Here is a 24221-nt window from a genome sequence, read left to right as displayed (position 1 = left end):
CCTGTGCTCAGCTGTATGAATGTGCCTTTGGAAGAGATGGAAATATGTGTCAGTGGAAAGCATGTAATACTGGAAGCAAATGCGGTGCTTCAGTTTCATTAACTTCTATAAGTGCAGATTTCAGTCCTCAGGTCTTCACAAGCATTGTCAAGTATCTTCCTGAGAAGGAGATACCCCTGAAGGTCAGTTGGTGCAATGCTAGTGAAGCGTGAGGTAAAGCTGTGAAGGACTGAACTGGTGGAGAAACTGGACTTCAGGGAAAAGTGGCACAAAACATTCTTGTTTTTCTTTATTAAGAAAATGGGCTGGTAGCACGTGAGCCTTGGAACTTAGAATTAAACCAGCTGTTTCATCAGTTAGTGTTACGTATTTATGGTACTGGGCTTTAACTTTGTAGTGACTGGACTTTCAATTTTAACGTTCTGAATGTAAATCATGAGAAGGACCAATTAAGAATGCCTAGCTATCAGGGGTTACAATCAGTTCTATATTTCAGACATGCTTATGCACATGAAAGAAGAAAAAAATGGGATTTTGAAGTGGTTTTCTCTGCAATAAGCAACTGTATGAAACTATTTCATAGACAAGGTCTTTAATCCAGTGCTAACAACGTCTTCAGTGCATGGACAAATACAGCCTTTGACAAGGCAAAGAAATTTGACTGTGTTGTTACGACCATTGTTGAATGCATAGTTTACAAAACAAATTAGTAGCAGTTTTCCAAAATAGAGTTTCTGCATTCTTGCATCGTGCAGTAACTTGCACAGTTCCTCATCTTCAGTGCTCCTTGGTCATCTGCAGCTTGGGAAGAACACAGCTGGAGATGTGGGCTCCCAGAGCACAGCACTGTTTGGGGTGGTTTGGGTGCTGGTGTGTGGCTGCTTTCTGATTAGCAGATTCTGAGTAAATGAGCAAATGCTCACTTGCTATTTTTAAACTTGTACTGTAAATAACTTCACTTTTTCCAAGGCGTCTTATGCAGTACTTTTGCGTATCAGTGCTATGGTGTAGTGCTGCTGGATACTAGCGTGGAAGTCCACCCTGTTTCATTGTGGGTACTAAAAACGGAAAAATAAATAAATAAATAAATAAATATATATATATATATACAGCAACAAAAGCATTTTTATTAGAAAAGCCTGTTTTTCATGTTTAATCACCTTTTGTGACAGCATAATGATGCATGGATGTTGGTCTGTTCAGATGTGCAAGTATCTGCATGATGCTCCTAATGCCGTTTTAAAATGATCTGCAGCGTTGCAGCATCCCAGATAGAAGCCATTCTTATTTATGTCTCTAATAACCCTTTTAGCTCATTTCTTGATCTGGCACTGGGCTTTCCTGCCCAGAAGTCCTGAAGTCTGGCTACCTTTAATCTACAAGAATAAGAGCAGCAGGAATCAAAATGTATCCCTCCTTGAGCTGGGCTGCTCCCATGGCAACGTGCAGCCTCTGTGGTGCATGAATCCAGCCCTGCCTGCACTGAGGGAGTTACTCTAAAAATCAGCTCTTGAGAAAGGAACGATTGTATGAAAATCACTGCTGTGTCGGTGTGCATCCAGATGTTTATTGCTTTTTTTGTTGGTTTGTTTGTTTCTTCTTTCATCACAAAGACTTGGCTGTGCAGCACAGTGATTTTTGCTAGTGCAAGAAAAAAATTCAGCTGTAGGACTGGCCATCTCTGACATGTGCAGCGTGGGGTGTTCCCGTGTTCGCTGTTGCTGCAGATGCTATTGGAAAAAAACTGCTTTACTGCTTTAATAAAAGCGGCTTCCCTTTGGGAGGCTGTGTTATTAAACATAGGTGACATATTGCTGGGAACGAGTTCTGGATAAGCCAGGGTAAAAAGTCAGCGCTCCGGAGATAACAGAGGTGTGCAATCCAGTGGTTTTTGTTTGTTTTGAGGTGCCAGTTTTTAGAGGCAGTAATATGCTACATTGGTCTTTGATTGCTGTAGTGCAGCTGTGGCTCAGCCTCGCCCATTTTCTTTAATATGGGAGCCATAGGCTGGTACTTTCTTCCATGCAGAAGCTTATAGGTAAATCCTTCTTCCGCTAAATGGATTGATTAACAGTTACGTTCTCCTGCTGGAATATACATACATTATTTTGAAGGCTGAGCATTTTCATTGAGGCTATTCTATCTAGTGATTAGAGATCGATCTGTTTCTTGCTCGGACATGTGCAGAGCTGGAGTTGACAGAGAGGAGCACACACCCTGGAGCACTGTCGGTCAGTCTGTCTAATCTTCCAGTGAAGGATGGGGATTGTGGCGAATGCCGTGCGTGGGAACGAGTTTCTTTGCATGAGGGATTTCCACCTTTCCCCCTGGCCGTGGCTCCCAGCAGATGATGTCACCTCGCAGCTCATTGGCTCCGCCTGCACCTAGTGCAGGGAAGGCAGAGAAAGATGCCGGCACAAATCTCAGTGGTGGATCTCGGGTGTTGCGAGCAGGTTCCAACAGCATCTTGGATTAGCATTTAGAATCGACTGCGTGTGGCCATGTGAGGTGCTGGGTCCTTCCTAGGGCCAGGGGATTTAAGAGCTATCAGAGGAATGAGGCGGCTGATCTGCAAGCGGATCTGCGATTGTAAGTTGAAAAATCTGGGTGGAAGGGAAGAGACAGGGAGTGCTGGTAGACACATTGTGGGAGGATGTGTAGCAGAAAAATGCATGCACGAGTAAAAGAAGAAAAGGGAGAAGCATTTGTCTTCGGTAGAATGCAGCGATACAGAATGGTATTTCCTTGGGGGGAAATACATGCAAGTGGGCAAAAATATTTGATCTGAGCAAAGATATTTTCCCTTTGTGGGAATGAATGTGAAGGATTCATTTTTAGGTGCAGTGCTGTAGTGATTAATTATGAAGGCAAAATGATATTTTATGAACACTTACTATGTAGAAAATGCTGTTTATTTCTGATTGTCATTTTATTCGTAGGTCACAGGCAGAGGACAAAGTGATAATACACGTTTTTATTTATGCATTTTTTCAGTCGGTGAAATATGAAGCAGTACAGACGATTGAGAGCTAAATATACGTTCATTCTCATATATATTTCAATTTAATGTATCCTTTTCTAGACAAAAGCTTCGATGATGAAGAGTCGGTGGATGGAAATAGGCCATCGTCAGCTGCTTCAGCCTTCAAGATTCCTGCACCTAAAAAGCCAGGAAATCCTTCCAACAGTGCAAGGAAGCCGGGTTCTGCTGGTGGGCCAAAGGTTGGAGGTAATGTAAAGCTGTTCAGCCTCTAATGGGTGTTGCCACAAACCTTGCTAGAACAAGCACAGAACAGAACTTTGAAAGGTGATGTTTAATTCATGACTGCAGTATTCTTGCAGAACTGATAACAGTAAGGGACCCTCTTTTACGTAATTATTTGTCTTTAAAGGTGTGTGCATAAAGCCTGCCTGCTTTATGATGTGCAATTGGCTTATAGAGGCCTCACAAATAAAAAAAAAAATAACCTGGAGAATGTGATTGTATTGGTGGAATGAATGTATGCATGTGAATTCATGGAATCCACATGTCCATCACAATATATACAATAAATATATTGTGAAACTCTGTAGGAAATGCATGTAAGTGAATTTTTTACTGTAGGTGTGCTCTGTTTTGCATGGCTCAAAAGGGCTGGTCATCAATTGTAGACTTCAGCAGAGGTGTATGGTACAGCTCAGTGACTTCTACTACTCCATAAACTGCCAGAGTAATGTGAAACTAATTGTAAAAGATACAAATGAGAGCCAAAACTGTTGCCAGGATTTTTAGCATGGTAGATTTCAAAGTAGAATAATGATGATGCTTGCTAATTATAATCATTGAAGGTGCACATGCTTTTTCTTCTTCTTTTTTTTATAATAGCTGGGAGGGGCGGAATCTAACCAGCAAATGTTCACTGCTATTTAAAAAGAAAGTGACACCTTTTTTGATGGTTTATGCACACATTCAGAAAAATGTGTAAGTAAGTGGAAACATACCATGCTTTAGGTATGGTACTTGATAAATAATTGTTTGTTTCTTTTGGTAGGGTGTTCTTCTGAACTCGGCAGCAAAGATAAAATTTGAACTAAAATATGCATACCTAACAAGCTGCAGTATCTGTTGGCCTCTCAGTAAGATAGAGCTCATGTTTTGGCAATTCATTGCATCTCTAATGTGATCTTCAGACTTCCTGATACATTGAAAAGATTCCCGTAGGGCGGGATCAGCAGTGCCATCGTATAACTCACAATTGATAGCAGTATGAATCAGGAAGTGCCACTTAAAAGACTTTATAAGGGAAACTGTCTTTGAAATTAACAGTTTGTATTTTATTGCTGTTATTTATTTCTGTATCTTTACAGCCAAGTGTCTAGAACTAGGTTCTTACAGAAAACCACTGGTTTGATGTTAGAACCATTGCTTCTGCTTCTTTTGAGAGAAAACAGAGGTGTCACCATTAAATGAATGAAAAAAGGAGTGAGTCAAAGGACATGACAATGGAAAAGGACAATTACTCAAACATCTTATTTCCAGAACCATTAAATAAATAGATAGATACATGGGAGGACTTGAGATCAGAGGAGGCATATGGTTCAAACATCTTTCCAGAACTATCTGTTGATGAGCTCCCAACTCATGAACCTATAACTGGTGCTGCCATCCCCGCTGCCTGCAGTGGGTCCCACCTGGGGTGCCAGCCCATCCCCTGCCTGTGCCTGGTGAGAGCTGCAGGTGCCATTGGGGCAGGACGGGGCTGCCCCTGCACGGCTGCTGCGAGGGATGAGGTGAGGAGGGCCTGAGGAGCTGCTGCCTGTGGGTGCTGGGGAAGCTCCTGCTGTGCTGGGATGGTTGTAAACCTGTGTCCCGTGTCACAGGGAGGAGCAGAAGTGAGCAGCAGAGGCTGCGACTTGGTGGCAGCAGGGAGGGGGCCAGAGGCTGGTACGTTTCCCTGTGTGCTGCTGCAGCAGGTCTGGCGAGGCAGGAACAGCACTGGTTTAGCTTTTTTAGGGATCTTCAGTCATGGGGGCCCCATGGAGAGTCTTACCATGTATTCAGTCTGAAAAACTCTCACAGGTCATTTCCTTGTCAGTACTTGGAGCTTAAATGTTTCTTCATTGATGACAAGTTTCCACCATGACCCCACCAACTCATCCTAAATCGCTCACTTTCACCCAGTTGCAGAATTTCTGTGGAAAGCTGAGGGCTGAGGAGATGCTGGCTTTGCTCTCCTCTAAAGAAGTGTGAGGGAAACATCTGGTTTGTTGTTCATCTGAAGAACTAGTGAATCGTTTTTTTCCTTCATCCATGCTGCAGCAGCATCCCCAGTTGTTCCTTGTTCATCTTGTTGTGGGGGATGAGGAGAAGGGGAGCCTGAGATCTCAACTACCTTCTCTGGCTTGGAAACTGAAGGCGTTTCTGATTCAACTGGCTCTATTTTAATTTTTCTTTTCTTGATTTGACTGAAGTTCTCACATAGAGGCATTTCTGCAACAAGCCAGTGTTTGCCCTGCCAGTTTGCAACCAATGGTGTGAACAGGAGATGTACAAACCGTTTTTGTTTCCTATTCTTTTTTTTCTCCTTTTTTAAAAAATTTTGGAAGCAAGCTAACAAAAGCAGTGACATTCTTTAAGTCTTTTAAGTCACCCCCATTCTGCAGGATCAGGTGCTTCATCAGACCTAGCCTTTCCTTGTCAGGAGATGTATCTGGATGCAGGTCTCCACTGTATGCTAAGTCTGAGGACACCACTAAATTGCAAAATGAAATGAAAATGAAAACTAAATGAAAGTGCTTGAGAGCATCCGAAGGAGGGCTGTGGAGATCATGAAAGGTCTGGAGGGGATGACATATGAGGAACAGTTATGGTCCCTTGATTTGTTCAGCCGAGAGCAGAAGAGCTGAGTGATTCTATTCTCACAGGAGCCTCACAGAGCTCACCTCTGCTCTCTGGTGACAGCAACAGGGCCTGAGGGAATGGCATCGAGCTGCATCAGGCTGAGGTTTAGGAGAAAGTTCTTCACCAGGGGGTGAATTGACACTGAAAGAAGTTTCACAGGATGGTGGTCACTGCCCCAAGGTGCTGGATTTCAGGAAGTGTTTGGACAGTGCTCTCAGGCATAAGGTTTGTGTTTTGGATGGTCCTGTGTGGAGCCAGGAGTTGGACTTGGTGATGGGGTAGATTAAGGTTGTGATCGGCGGCACAGAATCCAGCTGAAGGCCTGCATCTGGTGGTGTTTCTCAGGGATTGGTGCTGCATCCAGTCTTGGTTAACATCTTCATTAGTGACCCTGATGAAGAGATAGTGTCCACCTTCAGCAAGTTTGCTGGTGATATGAAGCTGGGAAGAATGGCTATACTGCTATTCAGTGAGACAGGCTGGAGAGTTGGGTAATGAGAAACCAGGTTAGGTTTAACAAGATTGACTTCAGTCTTGCACCTAGGGAGGAATGACTGCGTGCACCAGTATGGGTTGAATGATGACCAACTAGAGAATCATGGAATCACAAGGTTGGAAAGGACCTTGAAGATATCTAATCCAACAATCCTCCCATCACCATTGCTACCACAAGCTACTAAACCTTATCTCATAGCTCTTCATCCAGGTGCCTCTTGAACACTGCCAGGATGGTGACTCTGCCAGAGAGTAGCTCTGCAGAGAGGGACGTGTAGGAGTCCTGGTGGACAATAGTTTGGCCATATCTACAGTAGGGGTGACATAGCTTGTCATTGCCTTTGGAGGCAGGTGTGATTAAGTCTGCAAGAAAAATAGGCTGCTAAGAAAGTATCAGAAGTGGGCAAAATTAGCAGTGATCTGTTTCTGGTCACACTTTATTGCTGGGAGGTGCTCAGACACTTCCTTTCTTCTGAAGAATAAGAAGTGTTGGATCTTCAACTTAATGAGGTAGAGCTTCATCTGGCATGGTGTTTATTCCGTGATTGATGCACTTCCCTAAGATAGTGATTTGCCAACAAATACAGTATCGTGCACAGCTGATCTACTTCTGGCACACTTGTTTTCAGCTGTTCACTGGAGTGGCACAGCCTCTCTAATACCCATTTGTTCCAAGGCCACCTTCTTGAGAATGCATGCAGTGTGTGTTATGTACTTCAAGAAATGGATATTCATGGGCTCTTGGCAGCTTGGCAAGACACTTCTGGGTTGAAATAGACACCATAATTTCTAGCAGAAGACAACCTAAGTTGAGTGTTAGCCAGATGAGCTATATTTTATATCCTTGTGCTCTTCAAGATCTCTTGGAGGGCTTTGATTGGTTCTCCTGCCGATGTGAACTCCTTCTACCACGATTTCTACTATTCAGAAGTTTTATGTAGTGTGGATGTTAGTAGGGAAGCTCCATCCATACCTCAACAAGAAGGCTGGCCTCTTTCCCCATATTGTCAGTTGAGGTCAGTAGTCTCTAAAATCAGTGAAGTGTAGGAATGCTGGCACTTCATTAGACTAGAGTGACACTGGGAAGAAAAGCTTGCAGATTAAACCATGTCAGGGTGAAAGTTTGTAATAACTTCCAGTTGTATGCTTAAGAGAACCTCTGTAGGGCTGGAACATTATTCTTACTGTTGTAATTTAAGGCAATAACTTGAACTTCATAATTTTTAGAGTATCTCCAGTGAGAAGATCATGCATCAAGTATTTCTGTCTGGGGTTTGTTGGCTTTCTTTTATGTGTTATATTGGCCTAGTAGCACTAATAGATGTTGCTTACTGTTTTGCACTAATAATATTGTTAGACTCTTGGAAACAAGCTTAGTTTAGGATGAATTATCCAACAGCAAACCAGCAAAGGTGATCTTATTAGTTTAAAATAAGAGCTATTCTGAGTGCTGTTTTAGAATAGATTTTGGAGTAAGCATGTTGATGATGAGGCTGTGGGTGCCCCATCCCTGGAGGTGTTCAAGGCCAGGTTGGATGGGGGCTCTGGGCAGCCTGGTCTAGTATTAGATATAGAGGTTGGCAGCCCTGCCTCTGTGGCAGGAGGTTGGAGCCTCATGACCCTTGAAGTCCCTTCCAACCCTGGCCATTCTGTGATGCCAAGTGCAATCCAAAGGACATAATGTTTTGCTTTTTTGCTTTTTTTTTTTTTTAACCTTTGTTAAAAAATCTGTGCACATCCAAAAAGCTTGGGTTTTTTTTTTTTTTTCAACATTGCAATAAAAGGATTTATTATGCTGCTTTTTCTTAAACTGTTGTAAGGTTCTGATTCTCAGTGGAATCTGCTGGTGTGGCAGTGTGAGGTTTGACGTTGGTACTACTTGACATAACCCTCAGTTTTAGGGTGATCTTAATTCTTAACAACCTCCAAATGTTTGGTGGCTCAAAAGTCATTAAGAAGACTTTCTTCTAGGTAGGAATCCATTAACTGGAAAACAGGAAAACCAGGTGAGCAGTTTTCTCAAAAAAAAAAAAGAAAAGAAAAAAAAAGAAGAGGAAGATTATAGCAACTATAATAGTGTGGTACACATTCTTCTTAACTAAAGGAGCACATTCTTCCCTGTAGGAAGTTACTCACACCTTCAGTAAATTTAAGTTCAGGTTGTATATCTCTGTCTGTAGTGAGTTTTATTAGCATTGTAATGCTCTTTTTTCCTCCTTCTCAATAATAGCAGTGCAACCCTATGAAAAGTGTTGCAGTGGTACTGATTTACTCCTTTGGAATCTATTTTTTAGCAGAGAAAGATTTCAGTACTTTAAGTTGTTATGTTAGTATGAGGCAGTATAGGTGAAAAGTCTCTGCCTAAAGCAGATGTACAGAAAAATGGATGCTTGCCTTCTGAAACCTTAGCCAGGTTAAGTTAGCCTCATTAAAGCTATGTTGTGTAGTTAAGAAGTGTATTTGTTAAAAGGACTTCAATAATTGTGGAACTGTAAATACAAATTGTTAGTGAATGGACTTGAGTGTAGCAGGATAAATGCCTTTCTTGCTGTATTGATTATCTTCCAACTGATGAAGACAGTGCTGTGTTTACTTGACACACAAGAAAGGCTTCACATTAATCATACTCAAATTATTTTATACTTTTGAGTTCTACAGAAAACAAGCCCTGGAGTACTAGTTCTATTAAAGCATTGCGATAATCCTTCCTCTATTACTTGTTTAGTTTTCATGAATGACTTCCCAAGTGCTTTATTTGTCACGTAAAACTAACTAGGTTTTTCTTCATAGTTGTATCTCGACCCTTTGTGAGCCACAAAACCAAGATCTTGACATTCAGAGCATCACTGACACTCTGTGACAGTTACCTTCTTGGCTTACAGGTTGCTGAGAGCTGGGAGGGTTTTTTTTCTGCCATCAGACCTGTCTTTCTGACCACCTTTTAGAATCAATAGGTGGGAATTGACACTGAACCAGAAATTGTTACAGAATACTTGTTGTCCCCACAATGGAAGTACATTACTTTCCTTCCCTACACAGCCTTGCCCGTGAAATTGCTGGTTTGCAACGATGCAGTCTTCAGCTGCATCAACCTAACCCAGAATTCAGGGAAGTGGGAGGAATTCCAGCCTTCCATCTTTTCCTCCAGTTGTTTTGTTGCTGTTTGATCTCCTGTGTAGGACTTCAGGAGAGGGTTTCGTTTCATACGGTCAGTATCATATCATATCATACTGTTCTCCTTAGCCATAATAAATCCATGGGGGTTCCTTTTCTTGCCTGTTATATTCTTTTGTTTGCAGCTTATCAGGTGAATTAGCAAACCAGCCCCAGAGACCAAAATTAACTGCATATACTCTTAATTCACATGCACATAAATACACATATATACATTCATAGAGCATGTGTGTGTCTCTCTCTCTGTACATTTATAACTACTGTTTATTAGTCTCCCTAATAAAATAAGATGGAGGATAAAATAAGAGGGTGACAGTGAGCACTAATTAAGTAGTCTGTAAGTGAGAGCTTATAACGTTTTGTAACCTTCCTTTAACATCTGTTCTGTATGATATAGTCCCAAGCATCCTACTAGCCATCATGGTAGTACCAGACAGTGGTGAGAATAGGGACGAAGAGCCAACCCTTGTTTATTTTGCTAACGTGGAATACTGATTTTTAAAGCACTGAGAAGGGGGAAGGCAGTTTCTTTGTTTTCATGTGGCTGAATCTAGAAGGAAAGAGAGGAATGAGAGAGGAGGAGGGCCGACTGGAGTCAGCTGACCCTGTCACTTTGAGTCCTTAGGGACTGTGGCTGTGTTACACAGTAAGTGAAAACAGACATGCAGAGCAATCCCACATTGCTGCTGTTGAAGAGAAGCTGCTTTGCAAAGTAGAAAGTATGATTCCACTTTGTAGGGCTGGAAGGAGAATAAAGTGTCTGAAGTTTCGTTTCTTAGGACAATTGTATGTACTTTAAAATAGAGTAGAAAAGTGGAGTAATGAAACAAAATAAAATAGACTAAAAATAAAAGGAAGAGGAATAAAATCAGTGCCACTCTAACAACTGAAAATAAAATAAATAGGATTGAAAATAACTTTAAAATGAAGTAGAAACATAAAGTGCTAATTATTATTATAATGTGGGAATGTGAATAGTGCAATTTTAGCAAAGTCACAAGTATTGCTTGCACCAAATAAATAAGATGTTCTTAAAAATGTAAAGCATCCATCTGTTAAAATCAAACGAGTTGACCTTCTGTCTTGCACTAGTGAACTTCTGCAATGAAAAGATAACAATTCATTGTCATATCCTTAAAACTTATTTCAGTTTGCAGCAACAATGTTAGTTCTACTTGTTCTTAATAGAGTATCAGTTTAGATTGTGTCAGTAAAGAAAGTGCTGCTGAAGAGAAGCAGAAACAGTGATGAAAATTCCTTTCTTTCTGAACACATGACATCCCAGCAAAACCTCCACATAATTACAATACCACAACCCAGCCTGTTTTGTAAAACAAATTCTAGGTGATACAAATGAGTTGTTTGTGCTCCTGGTTGTTCTCAATAATAATGCCTGTAATGTAGAATAATTGGCAGGATTTTACACTATTGAGGTGTAAGACTAGGAACAAATTAAAGTAAAATGTAAATTCTAGGTTATTAGAGGACTAGACTAATGCTGAAAATAAGTGAAATTTGCATAACATTAGCATAACATTTTAAGCCCACCTGTTGAAGCTTGGCAAGCAAGGCAGGGTCACAAATGGTCTTTTAAGTATTTGTGAGAATCAGCTGTTAGAGAAAAAAATGCATGAGAAATTGAAAGATAACAGTGTGAGCATAAGCATTGTGCTTGCTTTGAAAGATGTCTGTGTGAGCTGATAATTCAGCAGAAACAAACATTAATCAACTGTGAGATGAGCCCAGAGGAAGTCAGGGATCTGTATTCCTGTTGCTCGAGGAGCTGCTTTTTCCCCCCATGCAGTACATGGCCTTATCTAACTTATGCTGTCCAAACCTTGAGCTGACATGATTACTTTCTTTCTTGTGTTGTCAGCATGTCTGCCTGCTTCACAGGTGCTTGTTAGTTGATCTGCATAGCATACCTGTGAAAATAGCTAGTAATATTAATCTTTTATAATTGTGAAACTGTGCTGCATTGAAAATTGGGTATTGAGGCTAGAGCTGTTGAAAGTGTGCATTCAGTATTGGAACAAAGCTTCAAATACTGCTAAGTCTCTCAGAGGATATATTGTTTTTTTTAGTTCATATGCTCAATACACAATTCCAAAGGAATCTTCACACTCAAGAACAGCTGAAAAATTTAGACAAAGAATGCTAAATCTTCAGTTTCTTCAATTCCAACTTCAGTTGAAGTGAGAATTAGCTCCTGCGTCTTCCTACTGCCTGAGTCCTGGGACAAGGAACATGTGTGCACTTCACTCTGTGCTTGCTCTTGGATCATGTGTCACATCTCAGCAACTGAGATGGGAGCATCTAGTGATTATGCACTTCCTGTCACCCGCTTTGCTGTAAGCGTAGCTCACTCCTGGTTTCTTCTCATCCCTCCTACCCCTATTCTTTATTGGAATGAGTAATTGCATGGAAAGTTCTGCTTAGCATTGCAGTCCTGAGAGAGAGAGAATGCACTCCATTACTGCATGGAAACTTCTGTTCATGCTCAGTGGCTTGGCATGCGGGAGCAATGTTGTGATGAAGCAAGCACACCACAGGTCAAGTCTTTTACCTTGACTATCAAGTTTTTAATGGAGGAAGAAAAAAACAGCAACAGAAAGTAAGAAATAACAATTACTTGAATATATTTGAAAGTATTTTGCTATTTTGTTCAGTTTATGCAGCTGTTACAGCTTGAATGGCTGTTTCTGGGTGCCTCAGGATCAAGGACTTTTGGCATCAGAGGAGTTGAGGTGGACAGGTTGTCTCTGTTGTCAGTCACTGGGGCTGAATTGGCCAGAATTCACCTGTCAGTTTCCTTCAACCAGACTTTCTCACGGGGGCTTTTTTATTCTGCAAAGTCACTGTGCTGTCTTCTGAGCTGATTTAAAACAGTGGGAAGGTATCCTAAGTCAGGTTTCCATTGAAAGTTGTTTATTTAGTGTTAGCATTGTACCTGATGATTAAAAAATGTATTTTTGTTTCTGAAATAGATTACCAAAAAATCTAGTTGTGTTGGGACAGCTGAAGAGTTTTACTGATCCTGGTTGTCTGCTCGGTGCCTGTCAAAGGCACTTCAGGCCACGATTTTAGTGTAATTTAACTGACCTAAGGGGCTGATACATGTTTCTTCTGCTGTTCTTCTCCCTCCTTCTTTTTCCCCTCTGTGCAAAAATAACTGCCATCAAACAGACATGCTGAGCATCCCTGTATGGTAATCTCCCAATATTTTTCCAGCATTAATTATCAGAGCCCATTTCATGGAGCCCTGTGTTTTATGCATGAGGTCTGTCAGGTAGGCAGGGTTTGTGCTCCTAAAAGCTCTGAAAGTACAGACAAGTTCCATAGTATCAGGTTTTTTGAGGATGGGGAGTTATTTGTTTCTTTCCAGATGCAGTTGGTTTTTATCTCAGAAAACATACATGAAGCAGCTGGAATTTAGCTGATTGATTCATCATCAAAAGTAAGATCACTGCAAGTTTATTTTTGGATATTCTGAGTTTTATTGGCAGAGCTGAGGTAGTTAGCAGTGTGACCTGTTCCTTAATTTGTGTGCAGAGCCTGGAACGTTTGTGTTCCCAAAGGTAGGGTTTGTTTTGTGAGTGAAACTTGGGACATCTTATTACAGTAACAAAATCTTTTAACAGTTACTCTAAATATTGCTGGAAGCTGTTGACTGGTGTAACTGTCTTCAAGTGTATCAGCCCTTGTTTGCAAAACTGCACCTGGTCTAACTTCGATTGGAGTGCTTTTTGTTAGAACAAGTGCTGTATCTCTGTTGCTCTAATAGTTTTATAGTTTTTGAGCTGGCAACTTGAAAATACCTATAATACAAAGTGACTCTTTATGAGCCCATGGAAAAATACTTTGATCTTTAACCAGGTACTTGAGACTGGAGAGTAGCTGTTTCTTTGTCTATTGATGACAGTTTTTTGATTAAAGTCCAAACGTGGAAATAAGAGCTTACTGAACTGAGGTAAGACCACCAGTGTTCCCTGTGTGCTGTTAATGAGTCAGGGTGTGCATTCTATTGAAAACAGAAGTTGAAATAGATTGTGCAGTCTGTCGAGATGCTTTACATCACCTAGTAATTTAAAACATGAAGGGATTAGTTAGTCAGAGTTAGTCAACTTGCAGACATTTCTCCTATGTTTTTGAGAAGCAGAGGTTTGAAAACTGCATAAGAAAAGATGTTATTCTGCACTGTTGTTTTAATTGTAGCAGTAATTGCATGGCGTCTGGAAAGATGGAGTCCTTCCTTATTGAGCCACTGAAATGTAGCCTATGTTAAGGGCTTCACCAGAATCATTTTCTTAAAAATCACCTTTGCCAGCTGAGAAGTCACAATTCAGATCATCAAACACAGATAACTTCTTCCTGCAAAAGGTACCATTTCAAATGTGAGTAGTAATAAAAGCTGACTGAAGGAGAAATAAATACATTTGTAAAACACTGCTCAGGAGCTACAGAAGATTCAGGAAATCTCACCATTTGAGAGACTAACAAACAGCAGAACACTCAGGGACTGTGGAAACTTATTGAGGATTGTCTTGGCACATTGCAAGTTCTGTCCTCCTCACAGGCAGTCAGATTTTATATCATTTAAAGGGATTCTATCAGTTGGGGATAGCAAAAACTGGCTGCTGTAATCTAAAGGAAGTATCTTCTAATTTTGGTCATTTATTTTGTATGTTGTGTTATTTTGTGTCAACACTGTTAAACTTCTTTTTTTTCTTCCATGTTAGCACAGTGTTTGTGTGGCCCCACAGTGAGGCAGACCAGGGAACTTCTCTCACTGTAAGCATTCCTCTCAGCCAGCGTATTCCTTGCCCACCCTCTCCTGGTCTGATTTTCTGTGATACAGTGATAGGGTCAGTAGGAGGAACCAGTGGCAATTCCAACCAACGTATTGTATGAAAAGCTGAGTAATTTGTGAGCTTGTCCTGTGCGCTTTGCCATGCTGAGCGAAGCGGCTGTCAGTTCCTAATTAACAACTCAGTAGAATTTTACAAAATCAATAGGGTAACAGATGGATTTTTTAATATATATATATATATATATATATATTTTTAATAAGGAGTGTTGAGATTCAGTTTGTGGTGAAGTTATTGAATGGCCTTGGGGATTTTTGGTGTTTCAGTTTTGTTTATTTCAGAGGAAAAAAAAATCCAAATAACCTTACTCCAAGAGTAAGATCCTGTTCCTGTGTGCTGTTAGAGAATTCAGAGGGATAGAGTGAGTTTGTGTAGCAGTGTGCTTTTTAAAGCTTACCAGTGCAATGTATCAACACACAGCTGTGTTCTGTGGGTAATTATTTTTAAAAAAGCAACTAAAAGCAGAATGAAAATTCCTTTGGAGACTGTGTTACTCCTGAGCTACAAATCTAGAGCTTGATTCTTGCAGTCAACTCATGAACCTATAACTGGTGCTGCCATCCCCGCTGCCTGCAGTGGGTCCCACCTGGGGTGCCGGCCGTCCCCTGCCTGTGCCCGGTGAGAGCTGCAGGTGCCATTGGGGCAGGACGGGGCTGCCCCTGCATGGCTGCTGCGAGGGATGAGGTGAGGAGGGCCCGAGGAGCTGCCGCTCTGCTGCCTGTGGGTGCTGGGGAAGCTCCTGCTGTGCTGGGCCGGGTGTAAGGCTGGCTGCTGCTCAGTGGCAGCAGGGAGGGGGCCAGAGGCTGGCATGTTTCCCTCTGTGCTGCTGCAGCACGTCTGGCAGGGCTGGAGCAGCACTGGTTTGGGTGGTGGCTTTCTTAGGGTGCTCAAATGGTGGGGCCCTATGAGTGCTGCTGTCTCTGTGCCTTCTTCCTTTGGTGCTGCCAGCAGGCTCCTGTTTCACCCAGCGGCTGCTCCCTGCACTGGCTGGGCACCTGGTCTGCTCCTCAGGTGGCTCTCATTCATGTCCTGCAGGGTGGGGGTAGCCACCTCTCCTCTCCTCAGAGCAGCCCCTTGCTGGCAGCATTCAGGCAGTTGTGGATCATCTCTCATGAAGCATGGGTGGGAGTAGAAGAGTGAGTGAAAAATGCAAAGGAGAAGAGTTAGTTGTGTGGAGAAACTGACGTACCTTTCTGTGAGCAGCAAATGCTTCTTCTTCTGGGAGAAGCTGGAAACTCAGGAACAGAGGGATGTCTTTTTGCAGTCCTGGTGTGTTCTTGTCAATCCATACAGATTTAGTTGGTAAACAAAGCTTTTCATGTCTTCAGTCTGAAAAACTCTCACAGGTCCTTTCCTTGTCAGTACTTGGAGCTTAAATGTTTCTTCATTGATGACAGCAGTTTCCACCATGACCCCACCAACTCATCCTAAATCGGTCACTTTCAACCAGTTGCAGAATTTCTGTGGAAAGCTGAGGGCTGAGGAGATGCTGGCTTTGCTCTCCTCTGAAGAAGTGTGAGGGAAACATCTGGTTTGTTCTTCATCTGAAAAACTAGTGAATCGTTTTTTTCCTTCATCCATGCTGCAGCAGCATCCCCAACAGTTCCTTGTTCATCTTGTTGTGGGGGATGAGGAGAAGGGGAGCCTGAGATATCAACTACCTTCTCTGGCTCAGAAACTGAAGGCGTTTCTGATTCAGGTTTTTGATTCAGTTTTAATTTTTCTTTTCTTGATTTGACTGAAGCTCTCCCAAAGAGGCATTTCTGAGATGAGCCAGTGTTTGTCCTTCTAGTCAGCAAACAAAATCCAAGAGAACTGTTTTGGGTTCTCTTAAAGATGCTCAAGCCTCACCTCACCATCATGCCCACCTGTCATCACAGTGCCTGTGATGCATGTCTTTGAGTTTCTTAATCGGACAGTATATATTTGAAATCCTAACAAAAAAAAAACAGGGAAGTAAAATAAAGAAAGACTTGGATTGGTCCAGTGAAGACGTGATTCTATAAAAAAAACTAGTAGAACACTTGTTTTTTTAATTTTTGAGATAGTGTTTTTATGCTTTGTTAAATAGTTAATCATGCTTTGATTAGGCTGTTCCTTCTTTCAGCAGAAAAATATCAGTCCACTACCATTCTAATGCTGTATTTCTTCTTCCTTAATGTGTTCTTTGTTATGCTGTTACTGTCCCATCCTGGAGAGCTTTGTAGGTACTTGTGGAGAGAGCATGAAAATGGTAAAGCAAGACAGTGATCCCAAGTCATTGCAGTGGCATCGTAAGATTCCGAGTGTTATAGTTTAAAAGCAAGAGGAAGAAATTTGCAGAGGACTTTAATGCCTGGTTGTTAAAACTGCTTTTACTAAACAAATAAACAAAACCAGCAACCAAAATCCAACAAACTTAATTTTTTAATTTGCATTCAGAACTTGTTCTGGTTATTGAGCTTTTCACATTACTAAGCAGCTCAAAACCTTGTGACTGGGAAGAAACTTTCTTCCAGAAAGAAAAAAAACAACTCACAGGGCCTCTTTAAACAGTAGGAATTCTTGAATTGAACTTAAGAAGGTGTCATCTCTCGTAGTAAAGTGCAAGAAGAAAGGGGCACATTTCCTTTGCCTCCATCCCCACACACATCCAAGCTAAGATGAAAGCACCAAAGTTGAAGATGCTTAATATGCTGTAATTTTCTTCCATATCAAGACTGTTATTTTCAGTACATTCTCACCAGCTTCCTGATGTGGAATCAAGGCCTGCAGGTGGCTTTGTGAGCCTTTCTAACCAGGCTGCTTGAATGATAAGAACTGGTGAAAGTTATAATTGATCAGTAACAAGAGGATGAAATTTGTGTATAAATGTCCTGTGTGCATTGTTCATCTCTTTCAGATTCATTTCTGCTCTTTTTTTTGCATAGGGGTCTAGATCCAGCAGTGGTACTGATAGCTCTCTTTAAAGACAGAGCTGTTTGATGAGGCTCTGGATTTTAGTTATCTGCTGTGTACTTGCAGATATTAAATGCAGTGGGCTTACAGGCCCTTGGAATTACTTACAGTGTCCTTACTGTCAGGAATGCAATTGAAATTGGCTTTGATAAAAAGATGATGTATTATGTGGCTGTAAGTTAATAACATGTGTTGTTTAGTGGAAGGCATTAATAGTTAAAAGGTATGCTTCTAGAAAATGTACTGTCATAGCTGGGTCTAAGAACAACAGGCATACAGCTTATCAGACTGTGGCATACTCTGCCAGATCTGTCAGCTATAGGTCTGAGGGGAGCATCTCTTAAATAGGAGTTTTGTAAAGCTCTGGCATTGCTTTTGTGGAGGAAAGGCAAGCTTTATAAATGCATGAGAGGTTCTTTGGAAGGGTATCTTCAATTGTGTGCCTGTTAAATTCTGCCAGCAGAGTTAATCACAATGGATCTCATTCTCTGAAATTTTTTTTCTTGCTCTCTATAGAAGTAACTCTATTGAGGGAGTTGATCAGAATACTTACCAAGCAATCGGGAAAGAAGATGAGCAATATTTCCTTCCTTCTGCAGTACAGACAAAGGCAAAGCTGTAAAAGCACTTTGAGGATCAGTAAATTAAGAAAAAAATGGGCTGTTTAAATTAACTAATTGAAGCTGTGTCCCTCAGTAGTAGCAGTCTGTCCCTCTTTTTTCTAACATCAAAAATTGTTATCCATTAGATAAATTATGTTCCCTTATACAGTATTATTGAGCTCAGGCTTGTTGCTTTCGGTATAATACAGAAATGCTAACATGTCCAAATTCTGGTAGGTATCATTTAAAAGTGTTCTTGAACTGCAGTTTCAAAGGAGCAGGAGAGAACCTAATCTGCGTAGGGGTGTTCAGGTCTGTTCAGTCTGCAATCTGAACCATACTTGAAGTGGATGCTCACACTTTGAAGTACACAAGAGTACAGTCATAGCAGTGCTTAGCCCTGCACTATAAATAGAAGGTCTGGGTCTGTAAACCATAAAACATCTGTGAAGACTGTAGCCACTGAGTGTTTGTGTTGTCAGAAAGTCCTCGTTTTGTGTTTTTGATGGCCTCTCAGGCTTAACTTCATTTAATGATGGTTATTTGCCCAAGGAGGCTGTGGATGCCCCGTCCCTGGAGGCATTCAAGGCCAGGCTGGATGTGGCTCTGGGCAGCCTGGTCTGCTGGTTGGTGATCCTGCATATAGCGGGGGGTTGGAACTGGATGAGCATTGTGCTCCTTTTCAATCCAGGCCATTCTATGATTCTATGATTATTTGTGCTGTAGTAAGTAAAATACATCTCTGCTCCAGCTGATGCCTCCATTTCAGCTGAAAAATCTGAAATTTTGTGCTTGGGAGTGTTTGCATTATCAGGATGCAATCCTGATCACCTTTACATGTTGTACTGAACACGTTTCTGGTTAAGCACAAATAGAAATGATAAAATTAAACCATTAACTTTGTCATTGGAAGCTGCTTAGAATTCTCAAAGAATGAAAAGGTTTCTTTGTTGTTGTTTGTTTTTTAACTTTAAGGTGAAATCAGTGTTGCAGTTTTACAAAGGTTGAATATTCTGGCTTTTTGTGAGGCTGTATTAATTGTTTGAAAACAGGTTGAAAGCTAATTCTTTCACTTTGAAAACCTGGATGTGCATTAGATTCTGTTTAACCTTATTTTATGTTTTTGTAGGTTCCTCTAAAGAAGGAGGAGCTGGAGCTGTGGATGAAGATGATTTTATTAAGGCATTTACAGATGTTCCTACTGTACAGGTAAGCTGTGTATGCTAACTTTTGTTTCAGGAATATGCTATTTACAGCACTGTCTTAGCTTATTCTTATAATTTTATAGTCTTTCAACTGAGGTGCCATTACCTTTCTGTCTTTATGAGCTCTGCAATTTACGTCCTCCATGAAAACTTATTATTTTTTCCAGTTGTTAATTAGCAAAACCCACCTTTTAAGACTGTTTTACAAATTATAATCCCATCGTTTCAGTTGAAATGCATTATTACTTTGCTTAATCTTTTCCAAGGAGTTACTGAAAATAATTGCATGTTTCAATTTTTAATAAGAAAAACATTTCCATAATCTTAGGGAAACACAGGATTTGAAGTTTCATGGGATAAGCAACTAATAATAATATAAGCAAATAATTTTAAAAGCAGGAATTACAGTTTCGACCCTGACTTTTTGAATTCTAATGATGCTTGTCATACACGCACTCATCTGTAGCAATACTTCAAAAAAAGAGAAACCTTATGGTGACTTATTTGAATACTAATGAACCTTTTGGATGCTGAGCTCTTGAAAGTTAAGATCTTCTCTTTTAACAGGTCCATAAGCCAGAGACTCACACATGAGCTGAGTCACCTAACTCATGTTTTATTTGAGCAGCTGAGCAGTGCAAGGCAACCAAAAACTCAGCCAAAGTTTTAAAACACCAGCAAGATTTTGTACAACTCCTTTCTCTTGATATATCCTTCTGTTCTATTTTTATTTAAATATTATATATATTTATTTATATATTATGTATTTCTATATTATATGTTTATTTGAAGATGATAATGTGGTTCATTGTTAGATGTCATTTTACAGACTGAAATACTGTCTGCTTTAATGAAGAAACGTGTTATCTCCATGGTTCCTGTCTCGTTCAGCAAAAGTTTGTTTATGCTGTAAAGGTTTTGTTTCTTCTTTGCCTCTCCAAGCTGTTAAGAATTCTTTGGAGAGCAAGACCATCAATCTTTTCATATTATTTGGCCGTGTTATGTTGACCAGTCATATTCCACAACACTGAAAACATGCTGCCTATAATTTGATACTTCACTATTTACAGTCCTGAGCAGAGTTCTCTGATCACTCACATTGCTTAATAACACTGGGAGAATAGAAGTGGAATACTTGGATGTGTGTGTGTGGGGGGGGGGGGGAGATTTTTTTCTCTGACTCTGCTGGATGACTTGAGAAGGTAGGTCATTGCTTAGCTGCAGATGGTGGAGGAGAAGGACCACCTTGCTCTCACTAACAGCCCTTAATTGAAGTGGAGAGGCAAAGAGGAATGTGTAACTGACCCAGAATAACCTCATTTGTAATGTATGAGAATGTAAGACCAACTAGCCGGTCAAAAAATAAAAGTAAATGCTTATTATCTTTAAGAATAATGACTTTCTGATGTCCAATCTCAATCTCTGATCTCTCAAAAAAAAGAAAACGCCCTGCAATCTGAGACCACATTGATTACTGTGGAAGGGAGAAGTTTTTCGGATAGACCCTGGGAAGAATTAGCAATGCACCAAAATCTGTTAGAATGGATAGAGGATGTTGTTTCTGTGTTGCTGGACCTGTTTCCATGTCTGTTTTCATTACACTTGTGTGGGTCTTAGTAGAGATTTCAGTAAAAACAAGGGAGGGAAATTTATTATGGAAATACTCTCAATGAAGTTAATTAGCACCTGGATTAATCAAGTAAATTCAGAGTATTTTCTCTGTGTGTTTAACTTGCTCTTAAAAACCTTCAGTGGTGATTCTGCTTTTCCAGTAGGCTGTTCGAATGACTACACTCACCACTGATCTTTAAGGAAGATCATATTGTTTACTCCTATCTAGTTTGTAATACTTATCTGGAAATACCTTCTGTCCAATTAGTTATTTCTTTAATTTGTGTTGGAGTGTTTAATGTGTCTGTCTTCAATGTGGCATTTACCATCACTGCTGAGTATGTATGTTACCATCCAATGGATAATTGCAGCTTATAGAGAAGATAGGTTATTTTGAGATACAGTGCAATGGCTCTTTTTGCTAATGAGTTCTTTACTTACAGCACTGTGATAGACTGTGAGGACTGTGCCTCCATATTTAGCTTACAAACTGAATAGTTTTACAACTCTTTTTTCACTTTTGTTTAACTGGAAGCAAAAAATTCAGTTGTCATGTTGATAGGAATAATAGCCATCAATAGCTACGTTCTTTTTCCAGATGAATTTATTTGTCTGTATAAATGTCTGACATTGAGACTTGTGAAAAAAAGAAAGTGTAATTGTTGTTTGCACTCAAAACTCACAAAAGTATAAAGCGTGATTAATCAAAGGCAGGGAAAAAAGATTAAAAAACATAGCTTTTGTTTTGGAACTATGTATGGAGAGTATATTTGGGATTTTTAGTGGAAAAATTTTAATTTCATTATAATTAAAGTTATGCCATTTACTAAATTGTTCATTAAAAAGCCAATTTGAATAGCAATTTGAATTTGCGTAGACCCATTTCTGTTTTTGCTGGGTAATCAGAATTGTAACTTCTTTGCCTAGGCATGCAGGTAGGGCTAACTAAAGTCATTGTACATGTTGCTTCTGCCCTTCTCTATTGCCCAGCAATTACAATCCCGTGGCATTAAATACAGCTCATGGACTGAGATCCCTCATCAGCTGAGAACAGAAATTGGCCTGTTTTTGAGGGCCCCCTCAGTGAGACAGCTTTACCAGAACCTCAGACTGAGTTTAATGTGTACACCAAAGAGGTCCTGGTTAGCTGCTGCCAAAAGCTATGATCATGCTCCCCTTGTGCTTGCATTTTGCTTTTGGGTTAAGTTGGCATTGGCTGCTGAATTGACATATTTTTCTGTATGTTAAAGCCCTGAATTAGGAACAAGACGTAGCAAGGTGGGTGGTGGTAAAGAGGAGCTAAGATTCCTACCATGCTTATCAGATTATTCAGATATGCAGGCGCTGTAAAGCATGGATATTTTCCACATCCTAAGTATTCCAGCATGAAATACACAGGCCTTCATTACTGTGTTCTGTTGCCAGAGCATAGGAGAAAAGGTAGAAATTAGTCTACTGTAGCTACTGTAACTTCAATTAGTTTAGTATAGTCAGGACATTGGAAAGCTGGTTGTTTGAAGTTGCACAGGAAAATAAACTATTTTCTGAAAAGTGTGGATTTGGCTTAACTGGAAAACAGAAGAGAGAGATTTGTAAATCTGCAGAATAAAATTAAAGATGTGTGTGCAAGGGACCAGAGTGAAAGTGCAGAGTGAGGTGTTCCTAACCACTGGTCCTCATTTCCACTACACACTCTGTGCTCTTGAACATACAAAAGTAATACCTTGCAATTAGTGAGAATCAATCACTAGTGTTGAGTTTCTACATAAGTTCTAATGGTCACTTCCATTTTATAGGGCACAGGTCTTCTGGAAGTCCTGCAGAATATCTGGCACCCCATGTAGATGTCTCACTTGCTACCAGATGCCTGTGTCTGAGCAATTGAATGTAGTTCAGTATGTTTACATAAACTACTTTGAGTGCAAGAAACTGGAAGTCTTTAGCTTAAAATATGCTGTTGAAAAAATTCTGGCCAGAGCAGTTTTCCATAATTTACTTCATATCTCCTTCATATTATTCTGAAGCTGGGGAAAAAAACAAAAAAATCCTTAAATTTTGCATATTCAGTGAACAACAGATTATTTAAAATCATAGTGAATTGTAATCTGAAAAAAAAGGCCAAAAAATATGAGGTAATAAAATTCTTAAGAAAGATGAATTTCTAATGAAAGGTGAAATCTTGAGGAACGTATTGATTCTTTTTTCTGTTAGTGAGCATTCGCTGCTTAGTATTATCCTCAGTATTTGCTTTAAATTGCTTTTAATACCACTGGCATAGTCCTCTGGTGTTGTATAGAAAGGGCAATATTTCCAGAATTACAATGGAATTTTCAGTCGTCTTCAGCTAGCTTCCTTCATCATGTTAACTGGGAATTTTTCTGTGTTTTTAATATTCCAGATCTATTCGAGTCGAGAACTTGAAGAAACGTTGAACAAAATCAGGGAAATCCTCTCAGATGACAAACATGATTGGGATCAACGAACCAATGCGGTAAACTTTATGTCTGATTCCAAGTGTGGGTGGTTGCATTTCCCACTATATGGGTGACTGCATATTTGAAAATGCTTTTCTTAGTGGTAGCACTCACAATACTCCAAGGCAATTTTATTTTACATTTTAAAACCACGAGCTTCCATGTATCAAATAATTTCAGAATAAGCTTTGGACAAGTGTTTTTTAAAGGGCTGAAGTGTATTTTTGTTGGCGTTTGAGTGGAAGCTTTTCTAAAAGCCCTCATAATTGTTGGTTTTTTATTTCTTCATGTCTTCAAAATTACATACTCTGCAGGTAAACTGCTAGCATTGGTATCCCTTGTGTGGCTACAGTAACATTTACTTCTGGAATTAAAATGTCTGTGTGTATGTGGCAGCTATATTCTTCATCTAGTTTGGGTATCTTAGTAAGTATTCAGAAACGGGTATGTGAACATAGCTGTGTATGTGTGTATTTGTGGACTGAGATTTAAGACTTTCTATCTCCAGAATTTACGTAATAATTTTTTATAACTGTTTTTAAGTTACTACCGTATACTTGAAAATGTGATTTGCTTTAGGTTCCTTATTGTTGACTAACATAATGTTCCTCTTCTGTGGAATCAGACTTTGCTGGAGACAGACACGCTACTCACACACTTAAACATTTTTATGCACAGTTGTCTCAAGAGCTGCCTTCAACTTTGAAACTGGAGACGTACATATGTACATTTTTACAATAATTTGATACTTCTAAAAATTATTATTATTATTTTTAAGGAGAATATGTATTAGTAGTGTGCTAAACTGGACACCTTGCATTTTTTAGCTCAAGAAAGTTCGGTCGTTGCTTGTTGCTGGAGCTGCACAGTATGATGGATTTTTCCAGCACTTACGGTTGTTGGACGGTGCGTTTAAGCTGTCAGCCAAGGATCTCAGATCCCAGGTGGTTAGAGAAGCTTGTATTACTGTAGCG

At 40.1% G+C, this 24221-nt stretch overlaps 1 protein-coding gene across 39 annotated transcripts in view; it reads left to right on the top strand.

Moving 5' to 3' along the window:
* Positions 1 to 24221, top strand: part of CLASP2 (cytoplasmic linker associated protein 2) — a 128206-nt gene that overhangs the window by 42923 nt on the left and 61062 nt on the right. For 30 of the 39 annotated variants that reach the window (XM_048952032.1, XM_048952069.1, XM_048952033.1 and 27 more), the window contains 4 exons: positions 3083 to 3229; positions 19087 to 19166; positions 23172 to 23264; positions 24075 to 24220. In XM_048952032.1, the coding sequence (XP_048807989.1) occupies positions 3083 to 3229; positions 19087 to 19166; positions 23172 to 23264; positions 24075 to 24220 (466 nt within the window). Of the gene's footprint in view, positions 1 to 2389; positions 2590 to 3082; positions 3230 to 19086; positions 19167 to 23171; positions 23265 to 24074; position 24221 lie in introns of those variants that run through there. The other 9 variants (XM_048952058.1, XM_048952057.1, XM_048952056.1 and 6 more) reach the window with 3 other exon arrangements.

Source organism: Lagopus muta, chromosome 7 (genome assembly GCF_023343835.1).
Source record: "Lagopus muta isolate bLagMut1 chromosome 7, bLagMut1 primary, whole genome shotgun sequence".
In the NCBI taxonomy this organism is placed as follows: domain Eukaryota; kingdom Metazoa; phylum Chordata; class Aves; order Galliformes; family Phasianidae; genus Lagopus; species Lagopus muta.
The sequence above is the reverse complement of the archived record's forward strand: the minus strand, read 5'-3'. Positions and strand labels throughout refer to the sequence as shown.